This window comes from Alligator sinensis, unplaced genomic scaffold (assembly GCF_000455745.1).
Source record: "Alligator sinensis unplaced genomic scaffold, ASM45574v1 scaffold505_1, whole genome shotgun sequence".
NCBI lineage: Eukaryota > Metazoa > Chordata > Crocodylia > Alligatoridae > Alligator > Alligator sinensis.
Window position 1 is genome coordinate 2,605,786 of NW_005841940.1, and position 13,127 is coordinate 2,618,912.

The 13,127-nt window shown below is 42.4% G+C and overlaps 1 protein-coding gene across 1 annotated transcript in view; it reads right to left on the minus strand.

Annotated features, from left to right (window-relative positions):
• CABIN1 (calcineurin binding protein 1) overlaps positions 1–13,127 on the minus strand; it is a 210,814-nt gene that overhangs the window by 33,772 nt on the left and 163,915 nt on the right. Inside the window, exons 30-33 of the mRNA XM_025199243.1 lie at positions 13,026–13,127; positions 10,373–10,469; positions 6,733–7,377; positions 5,841–5,915 (exon numbers count right to left, since the gene is read on the minus strand). The exon at positions 13,026–13,127 is cut by the window's right edge and continues 71 nt beyond it. Coding sequence (XP_025055028.1) covers positions 5,841–5,915; positions 6,733–7,377; positions 10,373–10,469; positions 13,026–13,127 — 919 coding nt within the window. The remainder of the gene's footprint in view (positions 1–5,840; positions 5,916–6,732; positions 7,378–10,372; positions 10,470–13,025) is intronic.

Sequence of the window (13,127 nt, forward strand, 5' to 3'; positions counted from 1 at the left end):
CGGGGGGGAGGGGGGTGGGGGTTTGTGCCCCCAGAACTGCATGGGGCAGGGCAGGCTGCAACTGCAGGCTGGGGCTGGGCTGTTCCCGGTGGAGGCTGGGGCTGCACTGCATTTGGGGTGGGTGGTGGTGGCGCTGGGAGTGCACTTATGGGGGGCTGGAGCCACCCGAAAAGGGAAGAGGAGTGGGGGAGAGAAGGGGCTGAGGCTGGGAGGCAGCACCGGGTTTGATCCTTTTACCACCTGCCCAGCCAGGGCCCTCACTGCACTCTGTCCCTCACCGTGGGGGCCTTTATCTGGCCCCCGCCCCTTGCCTTCCCCCACCAACTGACCTGCTGGGCTGGGGGGGCACCCATATGCATGCACATGCAGTGGATCCTGGGGGGAGGGGCTGAGCAAGAGGCCCCAGGATTGACCAGTCAGTAACCACTGCTCTAGGAGCTAGACACAGTCAAGCACTGCAAGCTTGCATTTTGCACTTTCACCTCCCTCTGTCTCCTGGAGAGAAAAAACAAGAAAAATCTTTCCAGATGAGCTTTTCTGTTCAGAGCTGTATCTGACTTGTTTAAGAAAGGAAAAGACTAGCTGTTCACCTCTACATCTATCAAGATCTCAGAGAATTTCTACAACCAAAATGAAAACGTCTAAATATTAGTGTTAAAATAAATCCTGAAAAAGATTTAGAGAAGCCTCACTATAAAACTCAAACTGCTCTTCAAGCACTGACTTGCTTTCTGGTTGTGCCTGAAGAGACGTGAAAGACACCAAAGCCTTTGAAAACAGTGTTGCCAAATATCTTAGATGAAAACTTCCCTGAATGGGCTGAAAAAAAGGTAAAAAGTAAGAGGTATTGGTTGGACATGACATTCAATCAGTCACTCATTTTAGTAGCCTATGAAAGTCTCTGCAAAATATGCACCTCAACAGCATAAATTTTACAGTTCCAATAGCCAATCTGTGGCAGTGAAAGAAAATCTCTCAGATCCCACAAGTCCATTTTTCCATGCTGCTGCTGCTTTAGTGACACCTTTTGTGTACAGAAGGTAAATATTTGCCAGTTTTAGATAAAGCACAATTCAGTCTGTTGAAACCAGACAGATGTCCCTAAGAGGGAATATTGTAGTGCCTACATATAAATTCATAGTTTGTTCTAGCAGCAACACACTGGCTCCACGCTGCTTAAGATCACATCTCAAGCAGATAACAATCAGACTAAGGCCAAATCGTCTCTCTAGTTTGTATTTCCTGCTTCCTGAAAGGAACTTCCTACAACAGGAACAAAATGCACTGTAAATTAGGAGACAAAAAAGTTTTACTGCAAATGATTTATTAGGTGAAGCTGTTCTGTTCTGGCATAACTCGGTACCAAATTACTACAGTACACTCAAGACTAGTTTGTTTGTAACGTTTTCCTGTCTTACCTTTTCACTACATGTCTGAATGATCAATGACTTGGTTAGAGGATCTGAGAAAGGAACTGCACTCCAGGAATCTTCCAAAATTTTGAGCAGGAAAACTCAACAGATATAGACAAATTTCAGAGTAGCATCTGAAGATTGATATGGTCCTATTGGTCACAATGACCTTATCATAGAATCAGAACTCTACACAAGTCCTCTAGCATGAACTATAAGAAGTTTGCTACTTGGCACATTATTTTTACACCCAATTCCCAAATGCAAGTTCATGACTATTCAGTTATTGGTTGTTTTCCAAGAAAGTAAAATGACATAACTTGACTTTTCATCCACATGGAGTTATAAAAGACAGTACTATATGGGAACAGAAGAAAAAAAAAAGTATAATGTTTCTTGCTCAATCTTTATTCAAATTCCAAACAGGAAAATACCACTAGCTGTGTGATGGGCTCACTCTTGTCATGACCCAATGCTTGTGTGCGCGCTTCGGCACTGCAGAATGATTTCCCGCCACATGGAGCTTTCTTTGCACAGTGCAATTCTCAGCTGCAGAGAGAAAAACCCTGGTGCAAAGGAGTTCCTGCCGCTCGCATGCAAATCTGTACCCCGCTATTGGCTGTTTCTAAATTATTCCTACGTGGCAGCTAGCAATTGGCTCGCTAGCTGTATAAGAGGCTTGAGCAGTTTCCACCCAAGTCGGAGATCTCCAGGGAGGACCTCATTTAGGGAGACTCCGCATCCATCTCGTGGAGAACTCTGAGCCATGTGGTAGAGCCTAACAAAATCTGCACGTGCCTCGGAGCAGACCGGTGGTTTGATCAGCTACCAAGACACTCTCCCCGTCGCCGCACGATCCCTCGACGTACCCTACCCTGCGCGCTCGTCGAGAGTCACCTTTCAGACTCTCATTTCGGTTGTTCCATGGAGCCTAGCAAACTCCGTGAGTGTGTATCCAGAGCTCTGTTCGTGTTTGTTTTGTGGAGCCTAGCAAACTCCATGTGTGTCTTTTTGTAAGTGCAACTCAAGAAAGTTTTTCCTGCCTGCACCGCGACCACCTACGGTGTAAGTAAAATAATCTTTAATCAACCTCTACGCGTCAGTGCCTAATTCTAGTTTGCCGTGCCGACCTTTTCCCCGGCCCACGTGCCCGGGCTGCTGGCCACAGCCCCTCGGCCTCGCCAACTCTGGTGAGAAAGTTCCTTCAGACAAAATGAACTCCTGTTTTTCTTCCCATTTTCACCCACACAACAAAAAAATCAGCTAGTTCTGAAGAGCTTGTCAAACTGATGCATCAGTGAAGCAATACTACAAAATACAAAGACAATACAGAGAACCCAACAAAGCATCTTGAAATTATATGGGAAGGACAACATTTAAACACACTGGATTATCCGTCTCTGGTGTTCTCATCTATGCTCACATTTCTGGGAGAAAAGGAAAGATTACATTTTATCTTGTTACTCTATAAACTGTTTTCAATAGTCCCAAAAATGAAAATTGCTGTCAAGATTCTACACCTGTGGAAGTATGTTTTAGCAAAATTGGAAGATTTCCTTGATAGTGTGATAGAGTAAGGGCTTCATCAGCCCACAAATTCAAAAAAAAAAAAAAAAAAAAAAATTAAATTTGGTCTTTGCGAAGCCAACTAAATTAGGCCTTGAAAACTATTTTTCTTTACATCATCATTTAACACATTAGCCTCAGAAGTGTGCTGAAACAACCCAAGGGACTATTGTAGTAATAACAATGTAAAGCAAAAGGGGGCGCATCTTCAGCAAGACAAGAAAGATGATCCCTATTAACGAGTACTTCTGTAATTCTAATGCCTGAGTGTTTAGACTTGTAATCTAATGTATAACACTCCATACCAAATTAATTATTATTATTATTATCATCATCAACAGAAAAAGAAGCCACAGTTTCAGTAAGAGGCTTGGCAGCACAGCTCCATGCCTGGGGCAGCACCAACTCCTGCTGTGCTGATTTTGGGATATGATCAGCTGCTGCGGCAACAACTGCTTTTGTGCTCCCACCTCCACAAAGGCGGCTATACAAAAGGTAATAGGGTGGGGGGGGAGAAGGGCACTGCTGTCCCAACGGTCTCACCTCAGTTACACTCATGGTTTCAACATCCTTAGGCAAGCAGACTGTAAAAATGCAACACACTCCTCTCTTCTGACCTCTATGGGTAACAAAGTACTAATTCTAAAAGCAAATCTGTAATTGCCCTGCCTAAAGCTAAAAAGCTGCTTTAATTATACGAAAAGTCTAGTATAAGGGGTGACGCGTAGGGGGTGCATGTGCACTCCCTAAGCATGGCAGTGTACCCCCTACAAAAAGGCGCCGGTGGGCAGTCACCAATCCCTGGTCAGTGCTCGCCAGCCTGCCCTCGCCAGCGCTGGCGGAGTCTGCGGGAGGGCTGTGCCTCCCGCCACTGAGCTCCTGCCACTGCCACTACACTCCCACAGCTGTGCCCCCCCCAGGCACCAGGGACACGTGTCATTCATACCTAGCATCAAGGAGAGCAAAATATTTCTTTTGGAGAGAGTGTTACTGACAGACCCAAATAATCTGCAAAAGTATGGCATAAAGCTCTGTGTCTTCATATTATATGTTCATTCATCAGAAAGGCCCTTTATTCATTCCCACTGCAGTAGCTTTGTGGTCTTCGAGAAAGAAGGTAGTATGAATGTTTTTAGTAAAAAACCATCTATATTTAATACAGTTAAATAAAAGGACAGATTATGTCCAAGCCAAAAGTAAAAAGAAATGGCAATGCCAGTAGACTAAGGGAAATCAGCAAGAGGAATCTCAAAACCCCTTAGAATAGAGAAATTTGTCTTCACTGTGTCTTATACAGGTGTGCAGATAGAATGGGCCAAGTCCGGAAGAAGCATTAGCAGGTGAATTCACAACAGTCCTCTGTGGGCTAAAAATCAGTATGTTAAATGAAAATGAGTCGACTGGAAAATGGGGCTGATAACTACTCTAACTTGTACTGATTGGATACTCAATGAATATGCAAAATCAGGGCAATCTGCTGCTACAGGAGACAGAAGGTGGGACCTTTGCGGGAAAAGCAATTGAAGGAGGATGCAAGAGAAAGCGCCCCTCCAGCCTATTTATCTTTTCATTTAGTAGTTTTATCTACTATAACCACCTTGATGTGTTATACTCATTTTACACATATTTACCAGTTTGGGATGAAGTAAAGATACATGATTTTACCACTTTCACCCATTTTTCAACACTTTGATTTACCTGTCCCTCATACTGAAGTTACACTGAATTCAGTTCAATCTTCTTACACAGGTCTACATTTTTGGTGTAGGAAATCTTAAGTAGAGGCACTTTTTGTATCTAGCTTTACAACTGCAAACATTCTTTCCTATATTGTAAAATGGTAAAATGTAACAGTTTCTACTTCAAACAGATGTTATTTTAAATAGATTTTGAGGACTAGCAATCTATAATATAAAGGCTAGCCTGCATTATAAAGTAATGCATAAATCAGCTGAGTAACATTAAACAATTGGCTAAACACTCAGACTTTCCCCAAATGTATTACTTTTTAGACTGACTCCGAGTCACTGTTTTTACTCTTAAGCCTTGCGTGCTGGTGCAACAAACTTGGGGAAACTAAGCCATTGTTGCCAGAAACCCACAATCCTGTGCTGCTGCTAGCTCCATAGTTTGCCAGCAACGTGAATCACCATAAGTCAAACCTACTGACCCATCTTTTTCTTTTTGGCATTAGCTCAGCTCTCTCAAAGGATAAGCATATAACAATTCTACTTCAAGTTCCAGTTGAGTATAGTAGTCACTCAGAAACCACAGTGTTTCTGGGAGACTATGTGAAATGCGTCTTTTATATGTAACAAGAAATTCAGATCTGTTGTTTCTCATCCAAAGGCTCAGAAAATTGAGGGTGTGTGCAAGAGCTCTCTCTCGGTAGATGACACATTCAGGTTTCCACTACTGTATCTGTATAGCTACCTACATCTCTGTATCTTAAGCCAGCTCACCTCAGCTAAGCAACAAATTACAAGTTATTACTTGTAATCCTGCAATAGCCTCTGTAGTAATGAATATGGTGAAAACTGATAGAGAAAGGGGATTGCAAGTGTTTAAATTGCAGAAAGTGTACACAAGAAGGAAAAACAAGGAAGCGTGACAGAGGGCTAAGAAACAAAGTAAGAATTGAATTCTTCTTAGCAACCAAATACTTACCAGAACATTTGAAGAGTAAAGCACTCCTCCCTCCCTCATCTCACATGAACCCTATTCTACAGAAATGATGCTAACAGATCCTTCTAATTTCTACAATCACTCCTACTGGCCATAACAGACTAAATTGCTATGATCAGACCATGAGATAAAAGGTATTGCTAATGGTAGAAAGAGAAGAAATGGTTCAGAACTTACCTGTTTCTGTGCTGAGGTTCCCATATGCACCTGACAGAACTTGACTGCCTGTTCAAGGGCTGCTTCTTCATCCACCTACATAAAGCAAATGCAATTAATGAAGCCATGAGTACTTTCAGTGATCATCATTTCAAAGCAGACTAAACTAAACAGAAGCAAAAGCACATCAATCTAGAATAAGAGTCCCCACAAATTGAGTAAGTATGAATAGCTAAGTGCAGAAGTGCCCACAAATTTCAACAGCTTAGAACAGGCCCCTTGAGTTCCAGTATATGCGGATCCGACTTTCTTTGGTCCTAAATAACGCCCTTGTCAGGACAAGTGTCTAGGTAACAAATGCAGACTTACTCAGAAAGAGTTTGGTGGATCACGAGGCCCTTTCACACATATGCAGCTCTTCTGATGTTTTGTCAGACATGGCATTCGTTGTTATTCATTGCTTTAGTTGTAATCAAGATAGGAGTGCTGCTGTTTATTAATTTGGCACCAGTATAACAAGTAATTGCTATGCTAACACTGCCACTCTTGAAACTGCAAAGCAGATGCCCATGCATTCCACATGTGTCAGCTATCACTGAATCCCACTGGCCAGGAAAAAAAAGTCAGAAAAAGTTCCTATTGCACATTCTTTGCCAAGGCCATAAACTACATCTGTTAAAAGAATGTGCCTAAGTGAACAATGGAGAGAGAGGATGATGCAGCATCAAAAATTAAGACCTTTAAAGTAAGGAATATATGGCCCTAATATTAAATTATCTATTTTGATAATAATCACTTTATGTTATTTGAGTCGTGCAGTGATAATGGGAGCACTATCCTGGGGAAATTCTTAGTGCAAAATTCTATCTGAGGTCAGAATGAAAAAGTAGAATTTGAGAGTAAAATCACTTACCTGTTTAATCAACATATATGTTTCAGACATGATCTTTTCAATTCTTCCCAGGTCATAGGCCATGACCTTTTGACCTTGCTGCCATACCCGGTAGGCATCAAGCAAAAGGGTTTTCCCAGATTCTACATCCTCTAGTAACTTCCTCTTCCTATTTGATCTCTGAACAGCCTCCTCTGTTGGTGGTGTCTGGATTGCTCCTTTAGCTACTTGCTGCTGCTGCTGCTTTGAGCTGATACTTAAGTCTTCCAGGGAGAGTTCTGCAGTCCGGCTTTCAGGTGTTTTATCCTTTAAGTTCCTGCTAGACTGAACACGATCTGACTCAGTGCGTTTACAGGAAGAATCAATTTTCTCAGGGTCAGTGGAATAGCTGTCAAGATCCATGGGCTCAACTGAGCCAGGCCTAGAAACCTCTTTTATTTCTTTGTTATTCTTATCCTCTTGTTCCAGTGTGTCCATAGCATTGGGAGTTTGTCCCTGGGTCACTTCTTTCACTCCATTCTCAGCAACATGTCCTGCTCCATCAGAAAGAACTGGCTTTTTGGGAAGGACCTCCTTCCCCTCTTCAGCACTAGCTTTGTTGGAGACGTCTGTTGTCATCCTTCCAACTACAAGGCTACAAGATTTGGAACCCTGATCTTCTGAAACCTGTGAGTGTGCATGGGGGAAAACCCATTTTACTTACTGCTGAAATCAGAAGTTGCTCAGTGCTTGAAAAATCTAACTACAGCTACGGAGTGGATACGTCTACACATGTGCCCCATTATGCAGTTGGTATTTTGCAATCATTTAGTATACTTGATAAAGCAAGTACTAAATGACTGCGCAGTATCCCTGGTACCACACAGTCCCGGTGGCACAGGTCATTTCTGACCCTACTGCACAGTAGCTCATTGCTACTGTGCTGTAGTGGCAGTGTCAAGGTTAGTGCCTGCTGACACTACATCACAGATGCACCCAGCATGTCAACAACAAGCAACATGATGTCATCCTGTCTTGTATAGAAGAACTCAGTATATCCAATGCTTATCCATGCAGAGTCCAAAAAAAACAAAACAAAACAAAAAAACAAAAACCCACAAGAAAAACAAATCAGTCAAAAATCACTTCAAACCACAACCCTTATGACTGGGTAAAATATGTTGATGAATCAACAGCACGGATTTATTTTAACCCTAAATTTCCTTCTGCTGCTTCAGTCAATGCTTTATATATTTAAATGAGCAATATCAGGGTTTGGACAACAAGAAGTTTCCCTCAACATAGTGGGCACATCTATGCATTCGTTAGTGCAGTGTGTCCTGTGCATTAAAATTTACTACTGGCAAAAGGAAGGTCTCAATAAAGATGCAGTAGGCTGCCACTGCACATTAGTGAAATTGCATGCTTTTTTCATGACAGTTACCACGCAGTAGACTAATACTACTGTGCATTAGCTTAATAACATGGTTTTTGTCATAACACTGTAATGTTCAGTCAATCAGTCTACTGCACATTAAACATCTCATGTAGACGTGCCCAATGAAACCAAACACAAAGCCATTCCTCTTGGCACTTTACAAACCAACCTCAACATTTCACCTCCTCTCTTTAGGCTGCTCTGACGTAATCCTTTTCCTGTGGTTAGACTAAAATATTATGCCAGACACTGATCTAACAGTAAACCTATAAAAATTTGAGTAAAGTGAAGTCTATATTCCTTCCACTCAGACTAGAGCTGTTAAAACAGCTAATATTAAAATTCTTCAGTTTGGGTTTAGTAGGACTTGCTAGACATAGATTCATAGATGCTAGGGTTGGAAGGGACCTCAACAGACATAGATGGGTCCAACTCTGCTAAGGACATTTTCAGCAAGTTTGCTTGCTGGTGCTCCTCAAATTTTTAGACTTGAAGTCTTCCCTTGATTTATTCACCTATATTCTTCTAAATTGCAACAGAATTAATTTCACACCACTTTATCTGCGGACAAGTGTGGCATGATAGGTAGGTACCAACTCAGCCAGTCAGTGATCTTTGTAGAAATCTGACAAATACAACTTGCTATTCTTTTACTCCTTTTACAATCTATGAATAATACCACTTAACAGTAACTATTCACATAACATGGTGAAGGAATGTGGTGAAGTAGTAGTACCTTATTTATCTGACTCCAAAACTACTCTGAATTTAAGACACCCCCCCCAAATAATTACATTCTATACACAGAAAATGTACAAACTTGCTATAACTTTCCATGTACTAAATCTAATTATTCACTGGTCACCTCCAATTCATCACATCCATTACTGCAGCAGTTAAATAGTCTGCCCTGGGTCAGAGTCAGAGCTGGAGCAGCAGATACTCCCCCCCACCATCTCATTCTCAAATCCAAGACTAGGGGCTCCCCCCCATTAAATATGGCATTAAAGAAACAAAATCAAAACCTAAAGGATGTTTTGCTAGTGAAACATCCAGTCATTTAACTATAGATCCCAGGTCAGATTTTGCTCTGTGCACTTTTTCTAAATCACACAGAGTTCCCAACTTACACAAGTTTAAAAAAAAGAGTAGAATCAAACCCATTAGACCCCACTCCCCTAAATGGATTAATTTCTGGATTTTACAAATGAGTAAGACTACTGCAAGAGAAATTTTAGGTGCACTAGATAAATGCATTAGAAATAAATAAAAGGGTATGAATTAGGCCTGTGCAAAGCGGCTAGTATTCGCTTCAGATTTGGGGGACAGCGATTCAATTTGGTGATTCAGCTGCTGTTAAAGCTCCAAATCACCCAGGCCCATCCCCGGCAATGGCTGCCCTGCCCACCCCAGCTCCTGGCACTTTGCAAAAAAAAAAAAGCCCCAACTCACCGGGTGCTGCTAGCCGGGGGGACAATCCCTGCTGCCCTCTAGTGCATGGGGGGCTCTGCACAAGCCCCTTGATCCCTCCCTGCTCCCCTAGTGCCCCCCATGGGGTGATCCCCACTGCCCCCCGTGGGGTGCTTCCATGAGCCCCCTAAAGCCCCGAGGTCACAGCAGGAGCTGGTGAGTCTGAAGTTTTTAACGTTTTTTTCAGTTAAAGGACTGGAGCTGGAGTGGGCAGTGCAGCCATGGGGAGGGCTTGAGGGTCAGGAGGGTTGTGGCAGAGCCCCCATGCAGTGTGGGGCAGCAGGGATTGCCCCCCAACCTGGCAGCATCCAGAGAGTGGGGGGGGTTTGTTTGTTTTTTGTTTGGATTTTTTTTTTAAATGCACTGCGAGCTGGGGGAGCAGGCAGGGGATGGGGCCTGGCAGGGGTCCCCCCCCTTGGTCCCTTCCCCGCCCCCTACTTACCAGCTCTGAGTCTGGCTCCAGCTCCCTGCTGCAGCTGGTGGGGACTGCCTGAATCAAAGCTCTCCGAATCGTTCCTGAAGATTCAGAGAGCTGTGAATCGATTCGGACCTTTTTATTGGTCCCCTGATTTGATCTGGACTTGGAGATTCAGCCACCAAATCGGGCCGAACCTCCTCTGAATCAAATCAGTACCCAAAGCTTTGCACAGCCCTAGTATGAATAACAACTGGTCCACAGAAGGTTTGGGAAGCTGTTTAACTACCTATAGCCAGGCATTAGTGAATCAAAACTTATTTGCTAAAAATTCAACATCTTTATAGAAACTTTCTTACTTGTGTCAGATCGTTGAGTGTGTCCTCTAACACCTTCACTGTGAGAACAAAGGCTTGTTGGGCAAGCACCTGGCGATCTGCATCCCTTAAGTACTTCCTGTGCCAAAATGAGAATGTAACCAATGGAATTAAACTGTCAGAAACTCCAGGACTTCAAAACAAGAACAAATAAAAAATTAAATTCTTAAAAGAAATAGCACACAGAATACAAGGTTAACTGCAAAAGGCAGCAAACATTTACATTAATCATATACCAAACAACTTCAGTATGTAAACGTCTTGCTCCCAATATATAGGAAAGATGGCATTCATCAACAATGCTCTTGATATCTTGCCTGCATAAACAGGAATAATGAAGAAAACCAGTGTAGAAGCTTTCCTGCACCTTAAAATCTGCAAGCTTTTGCTATTCAAAAATCTGGTTCTCTCCAAAAAGGAGGTCAAATATGCTAAATTAGCTTGAACACTAGGGTGGTTCACACAACAATGGAAAATGGCCACTTGAGATGAAGGGAGACAAGCTATCTTTAAAAACCATACTTCTACTGTTAAAAGGCTTGTGAGTCAACACAAAAGTGCTAACCAGCAAGTACAACAAAAAATAATGTTAATTGGAGGAAATCTGTTGAGAACACATCTTTAAGCCATACTGGTGGGTTTTCAGGTGAAAATGTACTTAATTAATGACAATTCTGGGACTTTGGGTACATATCTGACATTCTGAGTTTAGTTAAAGTGAAAAAAGAAAAGCCCTCTTAAAATAGCAAGTAGATGTGCATGTGTGTGTGTATGTGTATATATATATATATATTACACACCCATACACTGCCTGTATAGTTTATGCATACTGGCAAACACACTCAAAACAATTCACATTTACACCTACTGCAAGTGACTGCAGCTTGCTCTGCTTGATGTTAGCTGACCATATATACAAGATGAGTTATCTTGTAAATCTTGTTTATCTTGTAAACCTTAAACTTAGTTTTAAAGTTCTAAATGATTTTGCTCTATACAGTCATGGGTGGGCTTGGTACCAGTTTTAGAATATTGGTAACAGAAAGCTTTAAAATCAGGACCATTCTGGCCTTCAATTTTGCTGAATATGACAATACATTCATGAACACCTACAGCACATGAGAAGTACAAGTTCTCACATATACGCTCAAACACATGCAGTGGCCTCAGAGACGACCCAAGCAGGGAGCAGGGTGTGGGACCCGGGGCAAGTCAACCTGTGTGGGGCCCCATCCCCAGACGCAAGTAAGCCGGCGGCAGATTCGATGGTGGTGGGATGTATGTGCACCGAGCGGCCAGACATGAAGCCAGTGGCAGCAGTTGCCACGGCTGCTCTGCCCAGTTCTGTGGGGCCCTTCCAAAGCACAGAGCCTGGGGTGGTTGCCCCGGTTTGCCCCAACCCCACTCCCCCATAGGGACAGCCCTGAGTAGCCTATTGCTTCCAGCCACTACAATACAACTGTCACTGATATTACCCTACATTTCTTAAAAATATGTAGATGCACTTTTAATGCTTCCCTCTTGGTAACCCACTGAAAATTTTGCCTCAAGATTTTTTCTCCAATTTTTCCTTGTCATATTTAGAGCCTGGCCTTTCCAAAGATGCAAACATACACAGTCAAGTTTAAGTGGCAATTTTTCAAATAAAAATTAACATAAATAAAATTAGATTACTCTCCTATTAGACAAGGCCTTAGACCACGTATTCTCAACCAGGGTATTATGGCAACCCGAGGTGCCTTGAGATTCTTTAAGAAATGCCGTGGGGTGCCACACAATATTGGCACTGTTAGGTATACAAACACAATTCACAAAATAAACCCAAATATCTCAAATAGGCATTCACAGTGTTAAAAACCACTCTGACCTTTGAGGTCTTTCTGAATTCTTTGCAGCAAAAGATTAAAAAAAAAAAAAAAAAAAAAAAAAAAAAAAAAAAAAAAAATAATCGCTCTATTATTATTTTTCTGCAATCAAAAAGTGAGTGAAAACTAAAAGACAACATTTTCCAAGGGGTGCCTTGAGCCTAAGGAAGTGCCTTGAGCCTAAAAACATTGAGGACCACTGTCTTAGTGTCAGCTCCCAAGACCTAGTTTGGGGTTGTTCAGTTAATTAAGGATGCAGGGACACAGGGCTGTCTGTTAGAGCTGTGCAAAGCTCTAACAGACAGCCGAATCAAATACGGCCTGTTTTGCACACCCCTACTGTCTGTGCCACGAACCCTTCTCCAGAGGGCAGGTGCTAAAAAGAGGGCTGAATAAGTGCAATACTGGCCTATGCCCCAGACAGATTCTTCTCGCAGGAAGACAGGAATCCACAGTAAGTCAGTAAAACCTGCTTCTTGGCAGCTTGCACCTCCAGAGAGTATCAAGTAGCTCTAGAATGGCTGAGAATCTAAACTCTGGAGGCACAGGTCTCAGTATCCTTTCACACCAGTAGCCAGAATTCCTCAGAGCCATGTTAATTCACATTCCTGACCTACGTTCTTTTCTTTAACACAAGCACAATTCGTAGTGCTATGGATCAGCATTTATTTCCTCAAAGCAGATTAACTGTTTTTCTTGCAACAGAAAAATTATGAGCAACTATTTCAAAAAATTAGGAAAGAATCATAAGCTAACACAAAACATCTTACTTTCCCTGGTCAGGGGTCCTTTGCAGCATAGATGAGACTTTCAATAAGGTGTTGGAGTCCTTGAGCTGTGACAGTACATTCAGCAACAAGACAATAGAGCGG